This window comes from Lepisma saccharinum, unplaced genomic scaffold (assembly GCF_977018435.1).
Source record: "Lepisma saccharinum unplaced genomic scaffold, izLepSacc3.1 HAP1_SCAFFOLD_150, whole genome shotgun sequence".
Lineage (NCBI taxonomy): Eukaryota > Metazoa > Arthropoda > Insecta > Zygentoma > Lepismatidae > Lepisma > Lepisma saccharinum.
The window spans coordinates 26,735-41,516 of NW_028142959.1; the positions used below are offsets into that span (position 1 = coordinate 26,735).

Here is a 14,782-nt window from a genome sequence, read left to right on the forward strand (position 1 = left end):
TTTGTAACTTTGTGCTATTTATAAGTACACCATATCAGTAAAATTACCTCCAATTTTGGATAAACCAATATGCCTGTATCAACCAATCCAGAGAGAGTGCTAATTAATTTGTCTTATTGACACTTTATAAAATACAGTGCCTTTCACAGTCAAGTCGCCCGTGGAGCGGCAGCAAGCATGCTGGGCAGTGAGAGTGCATCTACTGCCATTTAGACCCACAGATTTCTGCTGAAGGCACTGGATGTGCCTGTGCTTCACTATCTAGATATTTGGTGTCCAATTTGCATGTGTTTGTGAGGTGTTAACAAGTGTTTTAGATTGTTTTGTTTTAGTTTACATATTACTTGTGCTTTTCTGCAGTCTAATAATGCCATGCCCAACATACAATTTAAAACAACAAATTATTATGTAAGACTCTTACGTCATTACGAATTCTTGTAGGGAAGTTAGAAGGCATTCCAGCAGAATTCCCAGATGTTCCTGTTGCACACAGAGACAGTGTTTTAAAACTTGTGAAGAAATTTATGGAAACAGGGTCTGTTCTTGATAAGAACGAAGGGTAAAACAGCATGTGCTTACTTAGGAGAAACTAGACTATGTTGGAGCACGGTTCGACCATACTCTCAAAAAAATCCTTCTGGTGCCTTGCACATTTCCATGACATCTGCATGGTAAGCTACCAAGCTTTTAAACATGTAGCCCTACATTAGAAGAATTAAAAGAAGACATCGCAAGAGAAATTGAAGCAAATTCAGAAGAGGAACTGAAATGTGTTGGTGAAAATTTTCTAAAAGATGCTGTATATGTGTGGATGCAGGACAGTTACAACACAAGGTATATGCTCATTTTAAACGTAACTATCAATGTAATTGTACAAGCTTATTTAATTACATAGCTTGAAGTTCCAGTTATGTTGAAGTTGCATCCAGTTTGCCAGCAGACAAGCCAGCCGCCACTCCATGGGCAACTTGACCGTGGAAAGCATTGTGTATTCATTTACTAATAAAATAAATTGTTATTTCTCCCACATGTATTTTATCTCAAGACACTGAAAACAAAAACTGTTAAACATTATTAAACTTACCTAGCAAAGCATTTATACCATCAGTCCAGTAGTCAAAAACTTGCTCGTCTGGAGCTACAAAATCTAATGATGCCACTTCCACAGAGTCAAGTGTAAGAGAGAATGCCAGTTGGTGCGTAGTTTTCCTTCCCCTAAAATTAAACAAGTTATATTTTTTAAACAAATCAGTTATGCAACAAACGACTCAAGGAGAAATACTTCATCATTCATTGACAAGAAATCTTTAAAGATCATTTATTAAACCATCCCACTTTCTTTTACAAGTCTCTGAATCCCCTTATCTGTGCTCCCCTCAATGGACCGAAGTGAATGTAGGTGGTACATTCCTACAACATTGCAAAGTTTCATTGAAATCAGACTGATACTTCTTGGCTAAATAAATAACTTTATATAAAGTGGCAGTGTTGACAGCTTAAGGAACATTTCCACAATTTCGCTTCTAGCATCAGCCCTATGAACCCTGGATGGACCAAATATGTAATGCGCATGCCGCAATGTTTAAAAAATCCAGGAAATAACGGCATTTGGAAATTTTGCATTACGGAAAATTTCAAACTTCGGCCTTTGCCCCCGGTTCACCCCTGGACTGTGATTTTCAATTTCTTTTCAACCAAGGGAAACAAAGGACTTTTTCAAACTTCACTTGTTAATAATAGTAACAATGGATATATTGTTTTGTAATTTGAGTATGTCATACCTTAATATGTATACTAAAGATAAAAAAAAAGAGAATTGAAATAGCATCTGCAGTTTTCAAGAAATGGCACATTAATTGCTGCCACGCGCTGCAGATTGAAATATCGACCATCTGTTCTCCGGAAATATAGGCATGGTTCCAAAATCAACCACCACGATGCTTAAGGTTAAGAGACAATACTGCGAGGGAAAAAGGAGCAATAAGTGGGGGGGACCCCTCCTATTTGTCGCTATAACATTAAAAGTTGTATTTAGCTTACGAAATGCGTTTGCCTGCTTTCGTTCAAGATACAAGCAGGAGTTTTCAGTTTTTTACAAAACCTGATTAAATGAATGAAGCAAAGATGAAAATTACATTTCACATGTTTTTATTACTCAAATTCTATTTTTACTTAAACAATCGCAAGGAGGCCCTTGTTAAGTCTCCTTCACCTGGTTTACACCGGAAAATCCAGATACAGGGATATACAGAGAATGCCCTGATTGTCTCGGTGAAGTTTCAATGTATACACTTTACAAAAATGAACACAAAATTAAAATGTAACACATTGGAAATATTACTCACGGTTTTAGCTAGCTTTTTTGTAGTTCAGCGCTGTACTTGTTACCTTATACTGATCGACGCTAATAATCCATAAACCATATTCACGAGAGCTCTCGACACTTAAACAAGGTTCACTTATCACTGACAAAACCACTGTTGTCGTATCTTCCTAATTTCTGAAATGCACTTCCTGATCATTCCGCTCCAGTCTGTAGAAGCCACCTCTCGACGATTCGATCCGGTTACGATGCAACTCTTCCCTTCTTCCAGGCTGCAAGTTCACCGTTCAAGTTCCTTTTTGGGATCGAACTCACTATTCAATTCAGCGTTTCAACATAACGAAATATAAATAATGTCAACTGCTCGTGTCACTGCAAATTTTCCAAGTCTTGCCAGCAACGAGCGCGCGAACACGAACCGCAAAGACGCGACGTCATAACCTCTAACCGCCGACTGCAGTCTTTGTGCGCCAAAAGTCCAGAACAGTCTATTACTTAAGAGGGGTGTGAAGTGTTCTTTCTCCTCATTCGTTCCGGAGGAAGAGTATTACAATAATCGGTTATAGATGCCCCTTCCCCAAAAAAGGCATTAGATGGACTGATCAAGGAGAGCTAATGTCTTTCCAAGTCTCTTTATCTCCTTAAATATTTGACCAGCCCTCGTACATACATTTTAAAAAAAATTAGGTTACAATTCAAAATCTTATAACAAAGTAAATACACATAGATTTTCCTTCAATTTCACATATTAATTCTGTTCAATCGTTTCTTACAACCACATAGTAAGAATAATCTCCATAAAATTACAATTTGTAAACATTGAGGCATAATAAACACATTACTCAATTTCTTTAATTACATATATACCTTCATGCATTACATAAAATCAACTTTGAATCATTACTACATAATTTATCAATCTATTACAAGTAACTTCAAGCATTCACATACTGTTCTGCAGGTTTCTGAATTGCTTTTACTGATTTACATAAATTCTCCTTTACTCTTTCTGGAATTCCATAATTTTAAATTTTCTTCATGTTGTGATTCAATTATTTACTAGAGCGGGTACAGGCGGGTAAGTGTAGAACATTATAAACATATTTTGATTTCTATCTTTACAAAATATCATCATACTTCATGAAATTGAAACAGTAAACCTCCTTTCTCTTGTCATGATCTTTACCTTTCATTTCTTCTTTCTTCTTTAAGGTATCAGCATGCTCAAAGTACTAATTTCAGGAAATTACATCATACAATACGTCGCTTATCTCTTTAACAAACTATTTCTTAACTTGCAACAGAATTCTGGACATAATCTTTCACTTAAATATCAGCATGTTCTTTATTACGTAACTACAATAATTTTCGGTTCGCCTTCGACCTACTATTTTTCATTTCCGGTCCGCCTTCGACCTTATATTTTCCAACATTTCCGGTCCGCCTTCGACCTTATATTTATGTGCCTCTCTCGCACTATATCTTAATACACACTGACTTTTACTTCATGTAGCTATGTCCAAGAACTCTCACTATCCTGCTTTTGTTAACGCTATTTCATCTTGATCTCTGAAGATTTTCCCAATTGACTTCTTTTGAGCACATCTGTACAACCTTCTTTCTCGTTCGCTCTTCACTTTATTTTTCAGCATCATAAACAGTTTAGAGGTTTACTTTCATATTTCTATCTTCCTTTTCTTTTTCTTATTACAAAGCTATTTTTCAATTTTACAATATCTACCCGCTCATTGACAATAATAATATTTACCAGCACTTCTACCAACCATCAATACTTTTTTTTTTCATCGAACCACAACTAGTTTTCAAATAATTTATACAAAACAATTGACATTAAATAACTTTTTCTTTTCATTTTCTCAATTTTCAATATACTTGGCTCATAACAACATGGACACATTTTTTTAAACAGCTTATTTACATTTGAACAATTTCCATCATTTTATCAAAAACCTACATAAATTAGTGATTATTAACATTTCTACAAGTGAAATGGAAATTTCGATATTTTACATAAAATATACCAACTTTAGGAAAACATCATTATCAATCGACTACTCAAAATATCTCTTCTTGAATTATCCGTGTTGGTTGTTACTTCCACTTGTAAAGATCCCTGTTCGTCGTAGCTATCATGCCTCTTTTTCCTTTTCTTCTTCTTTTCTTTCTTCTTCTTCCCATCTCTCTGCTTTTCATTTTTCATCTTCTTCTTCCAACTTTCGTCAAGTAGAGAAACTATTAGTCTGCCAAAACTATTTGTATTATCTCTTTCTCTTAAAGTATTTTCTTTTCGTTTCTTGTTGTCCATTAGTATATTTTCCTCACTGTGAGAATCATCACTAGCAACTTTCTTCTTAACTTTCTTCCATTCTTTCCTGTCTCGTTTCTTTTGGGACTTTCTTTCACGCTCATCAGATGAATGCATTGCTCTCTTTTCTGGTTTCATCTCTTTCATACTTGTGTCTGATCTTTTTGCGCTGACATTCTTAGATCTTTTACGAACTTTCTTCTTCGCTTTCACTGACGGTTCTTCAATTTTCTTTGCAGCTTTCAATTTATTTCTCTTCATTTTCTTCACTTTCTTTACTGAACTATATCTAGGTCTCATCCTAATTTTCTTCCGTTTACTGATCAGAGTCATTTCCAGTATCGTCACGTCTAAAGTTACACATTCTTGCAGTTTAGAAAACATATCTTTCTCAGGTTTTTCGTGAAAACTTTCATCTTTACTTATCAGTTCGGGAGCTAACTGTATCCCAAAATGTAACTCATCAAGTTTTTGATTTTTCAATCCCAACTTCCAAACTCGTTCCTCAAGAACCTGTACTTTGTCATCTGTCTCTCTGTGTTCATTTTCTATAGCCACTTGTACTTGATCAGAATTATCCTCTATCATTTCGCTTTTCTCACGGACCTCATTACAATCATCTTTCACTTCATCTACTTCATCTATCACGGCGTGACATGATGCATTATTATCCTGAATAACGTCCTCCATTGTTTCTATCCTAGAGACTTCCACTTTCAAAACGCCTAGTCTTCCTTCCATCTTGTCATTTATTTTTTGCATGGAAGCATATATTATTTCCTTGAGTTCCAATTTATTCTGTTCCTCTTTCTGCTCCAATTTTCTGTATAAGTCTTCCTGCACGAGCCTATCTTTTTCCTCTTTCTGTCTCCATTCTAACCTATCTTGTTCCATTTTCTCGTATAATCTCTCCCATTTCAATCTATCCTGTTCCTTATTTTCTTCCCATTTCAATCTATCCTGTTCCTTATTTTCTTCCCATTTCAGCCTATCTTGTTCCTTATTTTCTTCCCATTTCAGCCTATTTTGTTCCTTATTTTCTTCCCATTTTAGGCATAAGTTCTCCTGCGCTAGCCTACTCTGTTCCATAAATGACAAAATTGAATTCAAGACATTTTTATTTCCCCGACTAACGTCAACTTGACAACCAAATTCGTCACTTTCTTTCGAAACACCCTGTTCTTTTTCGTCTATTTTTTCATTATCATGAACTTCATTTTCAGCTCCGTTCTTGCACTGCTTGCAGGAAAAATCTTTCTCAACGCAGTCTTTATGCACCCATTGTTTACAGTCTGAACATTGTACAGCAGCGTCTGAAATCAACAATCTGCCGCAACAAGGAGCTTTCCGTATTGTACGAGCCATCCTGCCGACAATCACGAACGCAGGTTGCAACACTCAATGTTTACATAAACATCGCCCACAACGACGCAACACAATGCCTGTTACCCCTGTCATTTTTTCTTTCACCAAGACAATCTAAGGCAACTCCCGGGTTTCGGCACCATATAACATTAAAAGTTGTATTTAGCTTACGAAATGCGTTTGCCTGCTTTCGTTCAAGATACAAGCAGGAGTTTTCAGTTTTTTACAAAACCTGATTAAATGAATGAAGCAAAGATGAAAATTACATTTCACATGTTTTTATTACTCAAATTCTATTTTTACTTAAACAATCGCAAGGAGGCCCTTGTTAAGTCTCCTTCACCTGGTTTACACCGGAAAATCCAGATACAGGGATATACAGAGAATGCCCTGATTGTCTCGGTGAAGTTTCAATGTATACACTTTACAAAAATGAACACAAAATTAAAATGTAACACATTGGAAATATTACTCACGGTTTTAGCTAGCTTTTTTGTAGTTCAGCGCTGTACTTGTTACCTTATACTGATCGACGCTAATAATCCATAAACCATATTCACGAGAGCTCTCGACACTTAAACAAGGTTCACTTATCACTGACAAAACCACTGTTGTCGTATCTTCCTAATTTCTGAAATGCACTTCCTGATCATTCCGCTCCAGTCTGTAGAAGCCACCTCTCGACGATTCGATCCGGTTACGATGCAACTCTTCCCTTCTTCCAGGCTGCAAGTTCACCGTTCAAGTTCCTTTTTGGGATCGAACTCACTATTCAATTCAGCGTTTCAACATAACGAAATATAAATAATGTCAACTGCTCGTGTCACTGCAAATTTTCCAAGTCTTGCCAGCAACGAGCGCGCGAACACGAACCGCAAAGACGCGACGTCATAACCTCTAACCGCCGACTGCAGTCTTTGTGCGCCAAAAGTCCAGAACAGTCTATTACTTAAGAGGGGTGTGAAGTGTTCTTTCTCCTCATTCGTTCCGGAGGAAGAGTATTACAATAATCGGTTATATCGCCACTGCTTCTACATTTCCACAGCACTATTTACCTTTCAAACACCTCGGTGCAATTGAGCACTACTTCTCTCATCTTTAGATGAACAAATTTAGCAGATGGTGAGGTTAAACCTACATACAACAGGCTTGTGATTTTTACTACAAATCTGGTGCATTCAGAGGCCTGCACAAGACCTGGAGCAGACCCGTTCGCGAGACATCGCTCCTGAAATGCCATGCAACCTGCGCAACACCCTTGCTTGAGCAGCTTGTATGCCCACCTCCCCAGATCGTTCCTGGCAGGCATTGTAGACCCGCCGGGTACCCGCAGTCTTACGATACCTAGTAGGTCTCAGTTCGTTCTTTCCATCAACTGCAGACCCCTCCCTCTGCATGACGTAGTTGCTTCGAGTAGAAACTGCACCGGGCCCACACCGTTCTGCAGTGTTGCCAACTGCAATAGATTTGCACTACTTAAAAAAGGGAACTCGAAGCTTCGTAAGCCACATCACCAATGAAATGAGATTTACGAATGTTGCTCCCCCCCCCCCCCCCCGACACACACATTGAAATAGGTTTTCCGTGGCACAGGATCCATAAGTATATGTCGTAAATAACCAATATACGTATATATAGTGATATAGGACAGGACTGAAACATGTCACGTTCGACGCTGAAGTCGCGAGTCAAACAACACACTGTTCTACTGCGAACACCAGCGCCGTAGCCAGCCAGTGGCATTGCCGTTACCCTCGTTGGGGGGGGGGGGGAGGGGCAAGTACTTGGATAAACGTAACAACAACAACAATCGCAATAATAGTAATAAAGTAGCATGAAAGGCATTATTATCCTCATAAATCACGCAAAAAGGGGGTAGAAATCGGTTCTCACGCATTTGTGTTGAAACAGAGGATTAGAAATATTTTTTTTCAACACGTCAATTTCACGTTAGCTAATAATGGAAAACAAGCACACAAACTATTTTTGAAAGAAAGAAAGTGCATGATAAATGCATTCCGAATGTACATACATATGGCATGTAAAATTTCCATGTACAATATTTTCTTTTCACATGGAGCGACGTATTACATAATTAATTCATCCAACTCGTAACAAACCAACATTAATAGCAAATAATATCACGGGCCGCCATAGCATTCTCTATTTTAAAACTTTTCTCACTTAGATCGTTCGGCGCTCAGGGCCGACTCCCGCTACCCCTTTGCTGCGGCATTGAACTTGATGAGACTTGTACTTTAATGTTTGACCCCCATCCTGACCCCTCCGCTAGACAATTTCCGTCCAAGGTTGTGAGCAATGCACCCTGCCCCCTCTGGTTGCGCCACTGCGTGCCTGGTTAAGGCACCATGCAATGAAAAACAATTAGTTTTCAGTGAGGAGATTTTTGTTTGCTCGATCATTCATTTAGATAAATGAAACTGTAATATTGCGTGCATTTCCTGGCAATAAGATAAAAACTGCTTACGCTGAACTGAAATCGCTAAGTATATAAATTCTCCTTGGAGAAGAAGCTCCTCCTAGGACTTCGTAGGATTTAGTAGCTACGTAAGTAGGCAACACTGGCTGCAGCCGTCCACGTGGTGATGAAACACCTGGAGCGACACGTTGCCGGAGGGCTGTTTCCTTCCAGCAGGTTTTGCAGGCGCCCGGGTCTTGATGAATGCCCAGGTACCTTGTAAGCGCAGAGCACCTTGAAGACCAAGAACCCGGGTAGAGACGCAAGTCGACTCGTTGCCGTGGGCAGGCGAGCAGGTAAACCTGTTATCGCGTGCAAGCAGGCAGTGGGTAGGTAAAAGGCACACTATGCTGGCCTCTAGGTGCATTAACCAAGTACGCATTGGAGTATACTGTCCCCAGAATCTGTGGAGCAAGGCCATGCATAGCAGAAGAAGAAGGAGGAGGAATCGAGTGGGCAGAGTGAAGCAGTTCATACTGCTGTGAAGGCTGGTAACTGCAGTTGCTCCCCTTTACCTCCACACAATCCCGTTCCCTGTTTATTGGTGGGGCCGTCTCGGTGTCACTACTTGCATAGAAACTTGGTTTCGTTTGCTTGCTCCAGAGTTACCCAGGACAGACTATAGGTAGTTAGTGCACTGGATTTGTATCAAAATCACAGGTTTGTTGTAGGTCCTATCCCACCAACGGCAAGAAGAAGTTCGTTCATCTGAAGATGAGAAGGGGTGCTTTCTTAGAATTTACTGCTAAAACATATATAAGCAGTAGAAACATTAGACAATGGATTTGTCAATGAACAATGTGTGCTAAGAGCATGTGGTTTTCAACATGTTATGTTAAAGCGAAGTTACACTTGTTACTTTGAAATACCTTGGGGGGGGGGGGGGGACAATAGCCTTATACCTTAGATTCTGCTGAATGCAAGTTCATGAATAATGTTGTTGAATTCTTGTTTGAACTTCACTTTATGCAGAGATAGGCTAATTTGGACTGGACCTATATTTTCAAGTGGGATCCAAACCACTATATGTCTCTGCTTGGTATCGAACCTGGAACCCCGTAATTACAGGCAATGATATTACCACTACACCATCAGGGAGGTCCCAAGTTCATGAACGTGTAAAAGGTAAAAAAAGGTAAAGTGCTCCCCTGTGCTTTACTTGAGTTAGTGTTTTAAGTCCACTTTATGCACAGTAAGGCTAATCAGGACAGGACCTACAGTTTAAAGTGGGATCCGAACCACTATGTGCCTCCACCGGGTATCGAACCCAGGACCCCTTGATTACAAGGCAACGATTCTACCACTGGGGCATCTGGGAAGCCCCCCTGTGCTTTGCATCACGCCATGAAGGCATATAGGGGGTGTGGAGTTAGGGTCCCACACTTTCTTGACCACAGCCAAAGGTGGGGGTGATGGTATCAGCACCACACCCCTGGCCACCTTTACCACCACGAGTTTCCTCCAGGTACCCACTTTATACGACACTAGGTGGGTGCCAAAGCCGCTTGAACAGTTTGAGAAAAAGGCCGATTCTCCCCTGCCGGGGATCAAACTCGGGTCTTCAAAGTTCCCATTTCGTGGATTTTACCTGGATTAATTACAAAGAACACTGACAAGACATTTTGGCATAAAAAACGTTTGAGTTTTCTCCATAATATGATCAACAGAAAATGGCATTCTTCAATGACGAATAACACTACCTAAACATTCACAAAATCATATGTGAAAATTTTAGTTCAATTTCACCAAATCACAACATTTTTATGTATAAAGGTCGTCTGCTGCAGATTCACTTTAACTGTTCCTGTAAGTACATCTGCTTGGGATGCAAATTTCATTGGTAACCAAATGATGAGTCAAGCACGAGACACAACACAGTGGCAATGTTATATGTAAGGCTCGGCAGTTTATGACCTAAAAAATCTCAAAAAATGACTTTAAAATTATTTAAAAATGACCTAAAATAATTTTTGTTCTTGAAATGAAAGCTTAATTTTTCATGAATTACATGATATTGTAATACTTAGATAAAAGCTGTTGTTTAGTGGTTTTAACTACAGAATAACCAAAGGGTGCAACGGCCTTTAAGGGGCAAAGCCTACTTCTCAACTGTCGACTTCACTCCCACATTCCTCAGCAGAGGTGGGCAATCATCCAACCAGTTACGGCATGACGTGTAATCAGCATGACGAACCCTCAGTTCTTGTACGTTTCCGTGACCAGGTTAAAGTACCGAAGCAAAAGAAAAAAAGTAATTCAAGTGTTAATGTAGTTTTCTTCAGGGTGGTCAATCTAGAATCATCATAAAATTGAAGTATAATTCCTGGTTTTCAAGGTGAAATTTCCAAAAATTCAAGGGTACAAGCATGCGTTTTCTCTATTTCAACTTTTAAGTATTAGCGCCTCTCACCCCCAACACATACACACAGAGATACATTGACAATATGAAGGGTATGTGTGATTACAATGTATTCAAAAGTTTTAATTCAATTTTAAAAAATGGTATATTTTTTCACCCAGCTTTCTTTTTTTTCCTCTATAAAAATTACAGCTAAAATGTAAAAATTTGCCACAGGGTATTTATAAAGAAGTATAGATTGAATGGAATTTGCATTAGCCATACACGCAGAATGCACGTATAATTCCTGGAGCCAATAATTCATGCAAAATTCATAGAATTCAAGGAATTTCCGGTGAGTAGTCACCCTGTTTCATTACTTTAACTTCAAGGCTTTCCTGTGTATGTCATTCACCTCCTTTCAGAGTGGGACTTGCACAATATAGTAGTCAGTCAGCATCTGAAAATACAGTTGTGTTCCCCGTACATCAGATTATATATATTTTTTAATATTGTGACTAAAAACCACATATTTTGCTGGTCAACAATGGAACCTCAAAGTAGGCTTCACACAAAGTATTTTAAATTTGCTGGAGAAAAAGTAAATGTGTCGCAAATTAATTATTTAATTCATTGCTAAACATTTTAGTTAATTATAATAATATAGAGCTTTTCCATTGACCATATTTTTGATTAATGCTGAACTTGCTAAAAAGACCATGCCAGGAAATTTAAATATATAAGATATGTTAGCAAATGCATTTAAAATTTACTAAACAACAGGGAAGAAAAATAAACCTAAAAAAAATTAAGAAAAATTCAATAAAAACTAAAAAAACTGAAAAAATTACCTAAAAGCCAAAAAATGCAAATAAAAACAGTTTTTTCTGTTTCTAACTTAAGGGAAACAGACTGATATCAGGTTTAGCAGTGTCTTCAAGGCTCAGAAAAAAAGATGATCTGTCTTAAATTTCCAAGCCCTACTTATATGATAGTAGAGGACATAGAGGTATGGAGGTCACGATTAAAAAGAAAGTTACAAAACACAAGACCTGATTAGGCTATTCAACTCACCTGATATCCTTCATATGGGGACATTCTTTGCCTGTCATTAGTCCTTTAATATCTACAACGGCTAGCTTGTTTGGAAGATCCTCTAAAGATGGAACACTTTTCTCATCACAGTCTCCGTAATGGAATACTTTGTGGTTTGGTGATAAACGGACATACCAGAATTTGTCTTTAATTCTCTGGAAAGAATATATCTAAATTATTTCAGAAGCAAACACTGTAAAATGCTCTTCAGAAGCAAACACTGTAAAATGCTCATTTTCTTCTATTTTGTACATAGATACTAGCTAAAATAATAAATTATTATATTTGATATTTGAAGCATCAAAATATAACTATTACTGACTAGTAGACCTACCTTTAGAGGACAAAACAAGGTACATGCTGTTATTCTACCTTGTTTTTAAATACTAATGACATTTTGCATGAAATATATATTTTTTTAACAGCAGATAGCAGAGAGTTTTAGAAGAGGACAAGATTGAAATACCATGGAAAAAGAGGAGTGGTGGAAGACCAGGAAAAAATGGAGAGGCTTGACTTCTATGCCGACCCAGCCAGAGGCAGGAAACTGCAAAGGATGATGATAGAAAAACAGTTGTATGCACACTCAGTTAGTGACAAAATATAAAAAATTGCTATCAGCATCTACAATCGATGCTATGTCTATTTTGGTTACATAAGTTTTTCAGTCCTTTCATGTTTCATTTACTTTATTTTATAATATACCGGGTGTCCGAATTGAAACGCCCTAATTTCAAATGCTTATATTAAACATAACATACAGGCGAGAACAGTGTGATAGGTGGTACATGGTAGCTTAGCTGTGGAAATTTTAAATAGGTAATGAATAGTTAGGATTTGTTTCTTTTGTATCGGTCCAGGTGGTGAAAAGTGAAACATATCTGGATATGTTAAACAATTTTGTGTTCCCTTAGATAACACATCGACACCAAAACCTGCTTTTCCAGCAGAATGGAGCACCTCCACACTGGCATTTGGCAGTCCGGAACATATTGAATGAGGAATTCCCTTAAAAATGGATTGGGAGAGGTGGTCCAATTTTTTGGCCACCCGGGTCTCCTGACATTACTCCCATGGATTTCTTCCGATGGGGGTATGTTAAGGACATGGTCTATGCAACAAAAGTGACAACTGTGGATCAGCTTCGTGAGAGGATTCACGGTGCTATTGACACAGTTACGCCACAGATGCTGCAGGCAACCTGGAGAGAAATTGAGTATCACCTCGAAATTCTCAATGCAACTCGTGGGGCACACATAGAAATTTACTGATTGCACAGACAAAACTTCATACTTATGTGTATTCATTGTTGTATAAATCTTTTCAAAGCATTAAATACATGCGGTACTACAGTCGGTTAAAATTAGGGCGTTTCAATTCGAACACCCTGTATTTCAATATAAAATAATTCATATTTATTGTAAATTTATTGACTTTTGCCAATAATATTTTTTGTTCATAAAGAGGAAGGCAACGTCCTGTCTAGAGTTGCATGAAGCCTTTGGGCTATGATGTTTCAGGCTAGGGAAACAGAGAGGCCATTAACTACACCATAATACATCTCTGCAAGCTAAAACCACAGAAAGCATAGAAAATATTAAACTTTTTATCAGTAGTACAAGGGTCAACTAACTAACTAACTAACTCTCTAGCCTTCTTAAACCCGAAGGTTCATGGCTGCAGCAACACAGGCCTTCCATGTTTCCCTATTTTGAGCAAGTTCTATATACTCTTTTCCATCCCTACCGATTTCCCTTAGGTCCATCTCAACGTTGTCCCTCCATCTTCGTCTTGGCCTTCCTACAGGTCTCTTACCATCAGGTTTCCCAACAAGAATCCTGTAAACTCCTCGTTCCTCTCCCATTCGTGCCACATGGCCTGCCCACCTAAGTCTTCTTGATTTAATTATTCTAATAATATCTGGACATGAATACAAATTATGTAGTTCTAAATTATGTAACCTTCTCCACTCACCTGTCTCCTCATCCCTTTTAGGTCCAAATATTTTCCTAAGGATCTTATTTTCAAATACTCTCAATTTATGTTCCTCTTTCAATGTAAGGGACCAAGTTTCACATGCATATAATACTACAGGCAAAATTACTGTTTTGTATATTTTAACTTTCAGTTTCTTAGATATTAAACGAGAAGACAAAAGTTTATGAAGAGAGAAGTAACATGCATTTCCTGAATTAAGCCTACTTTTTATTTCCTCTTTAATATAATTTTCATTTGTTAATATTACTCCTAAGTATTTGAATTTGGAAACTGGTTCAAACGAGTTGTTATCAATAATTAGATTTTGATTATTACCTAACACTTGGTTTCGGCATGTAAGCATATATTTAGTTTTCTCTTTGTTAACTTCCAAACCTATCTCTTTAGCAGTTTTGAAAAATATTTTAGCATTATTCTTAATTGTATTCACATCATCCCCCAGTAAGTCTACATCATCTGCATATGCTAACAACTGAGTCACACCATTTAATTTTAGTCCTTCTTTAGTTTCTTTTACCTTCCTAACAGCATATTCTAAGGCAAAATTAAAGAGCAATGGAGATAATGCATCTCCTTGTTTTAACCCATCATGAATTGTAAATTTGTCAGACATATTAATACCCACACGAATTTTACTTTCTGTTTCACTGGTGCATACTTTTATCATACTAACAAGCTTCTTAGGTATTCCAAACTCAACTAATATATTATATAGTTTATCTCTTTTGACTGAATCATATGCTTTTTTGAAATCAATGAATAGCTGATGGACATTTTGATTATATTCCCACTTTTTTTCAAGTGTCTGTCTGATGTGAAAAATTTGATCTGTAGTTGATCTGTTACGTTTAAATCCAC

General features: G+C 37.7%; 1 protein-coding gene across 1 annotated transcript in view; it reads right to left on the reverse strand.

Moving 5' to 3' along the window:
* LOC145982357 (engulfment and cell motility protein 1-like) overlaps window positions 1–14,782 on the reverse strand; it is a 28,472-nt gene that overhangs the window by 7,278 nt on the left and 6,412 nt on the right. Inside the window, exons 2-3 of the mRNA XM_083115913.1 lie at window positions 11,906–12,081; window positions 1,085–1,215 (exon numbers count right to left, since the gene is read on the reverse strand). Of these exons, the coding sequence (XP_082972039.1) occupies window positions 1,085–1,215; window positions 11,906–12,081 (307 nt within the window). The remainder of the gene's footprint in view (window positions 1–1,084; window positions 1,216–11,905; window positions 12,082–14,782) is intronic.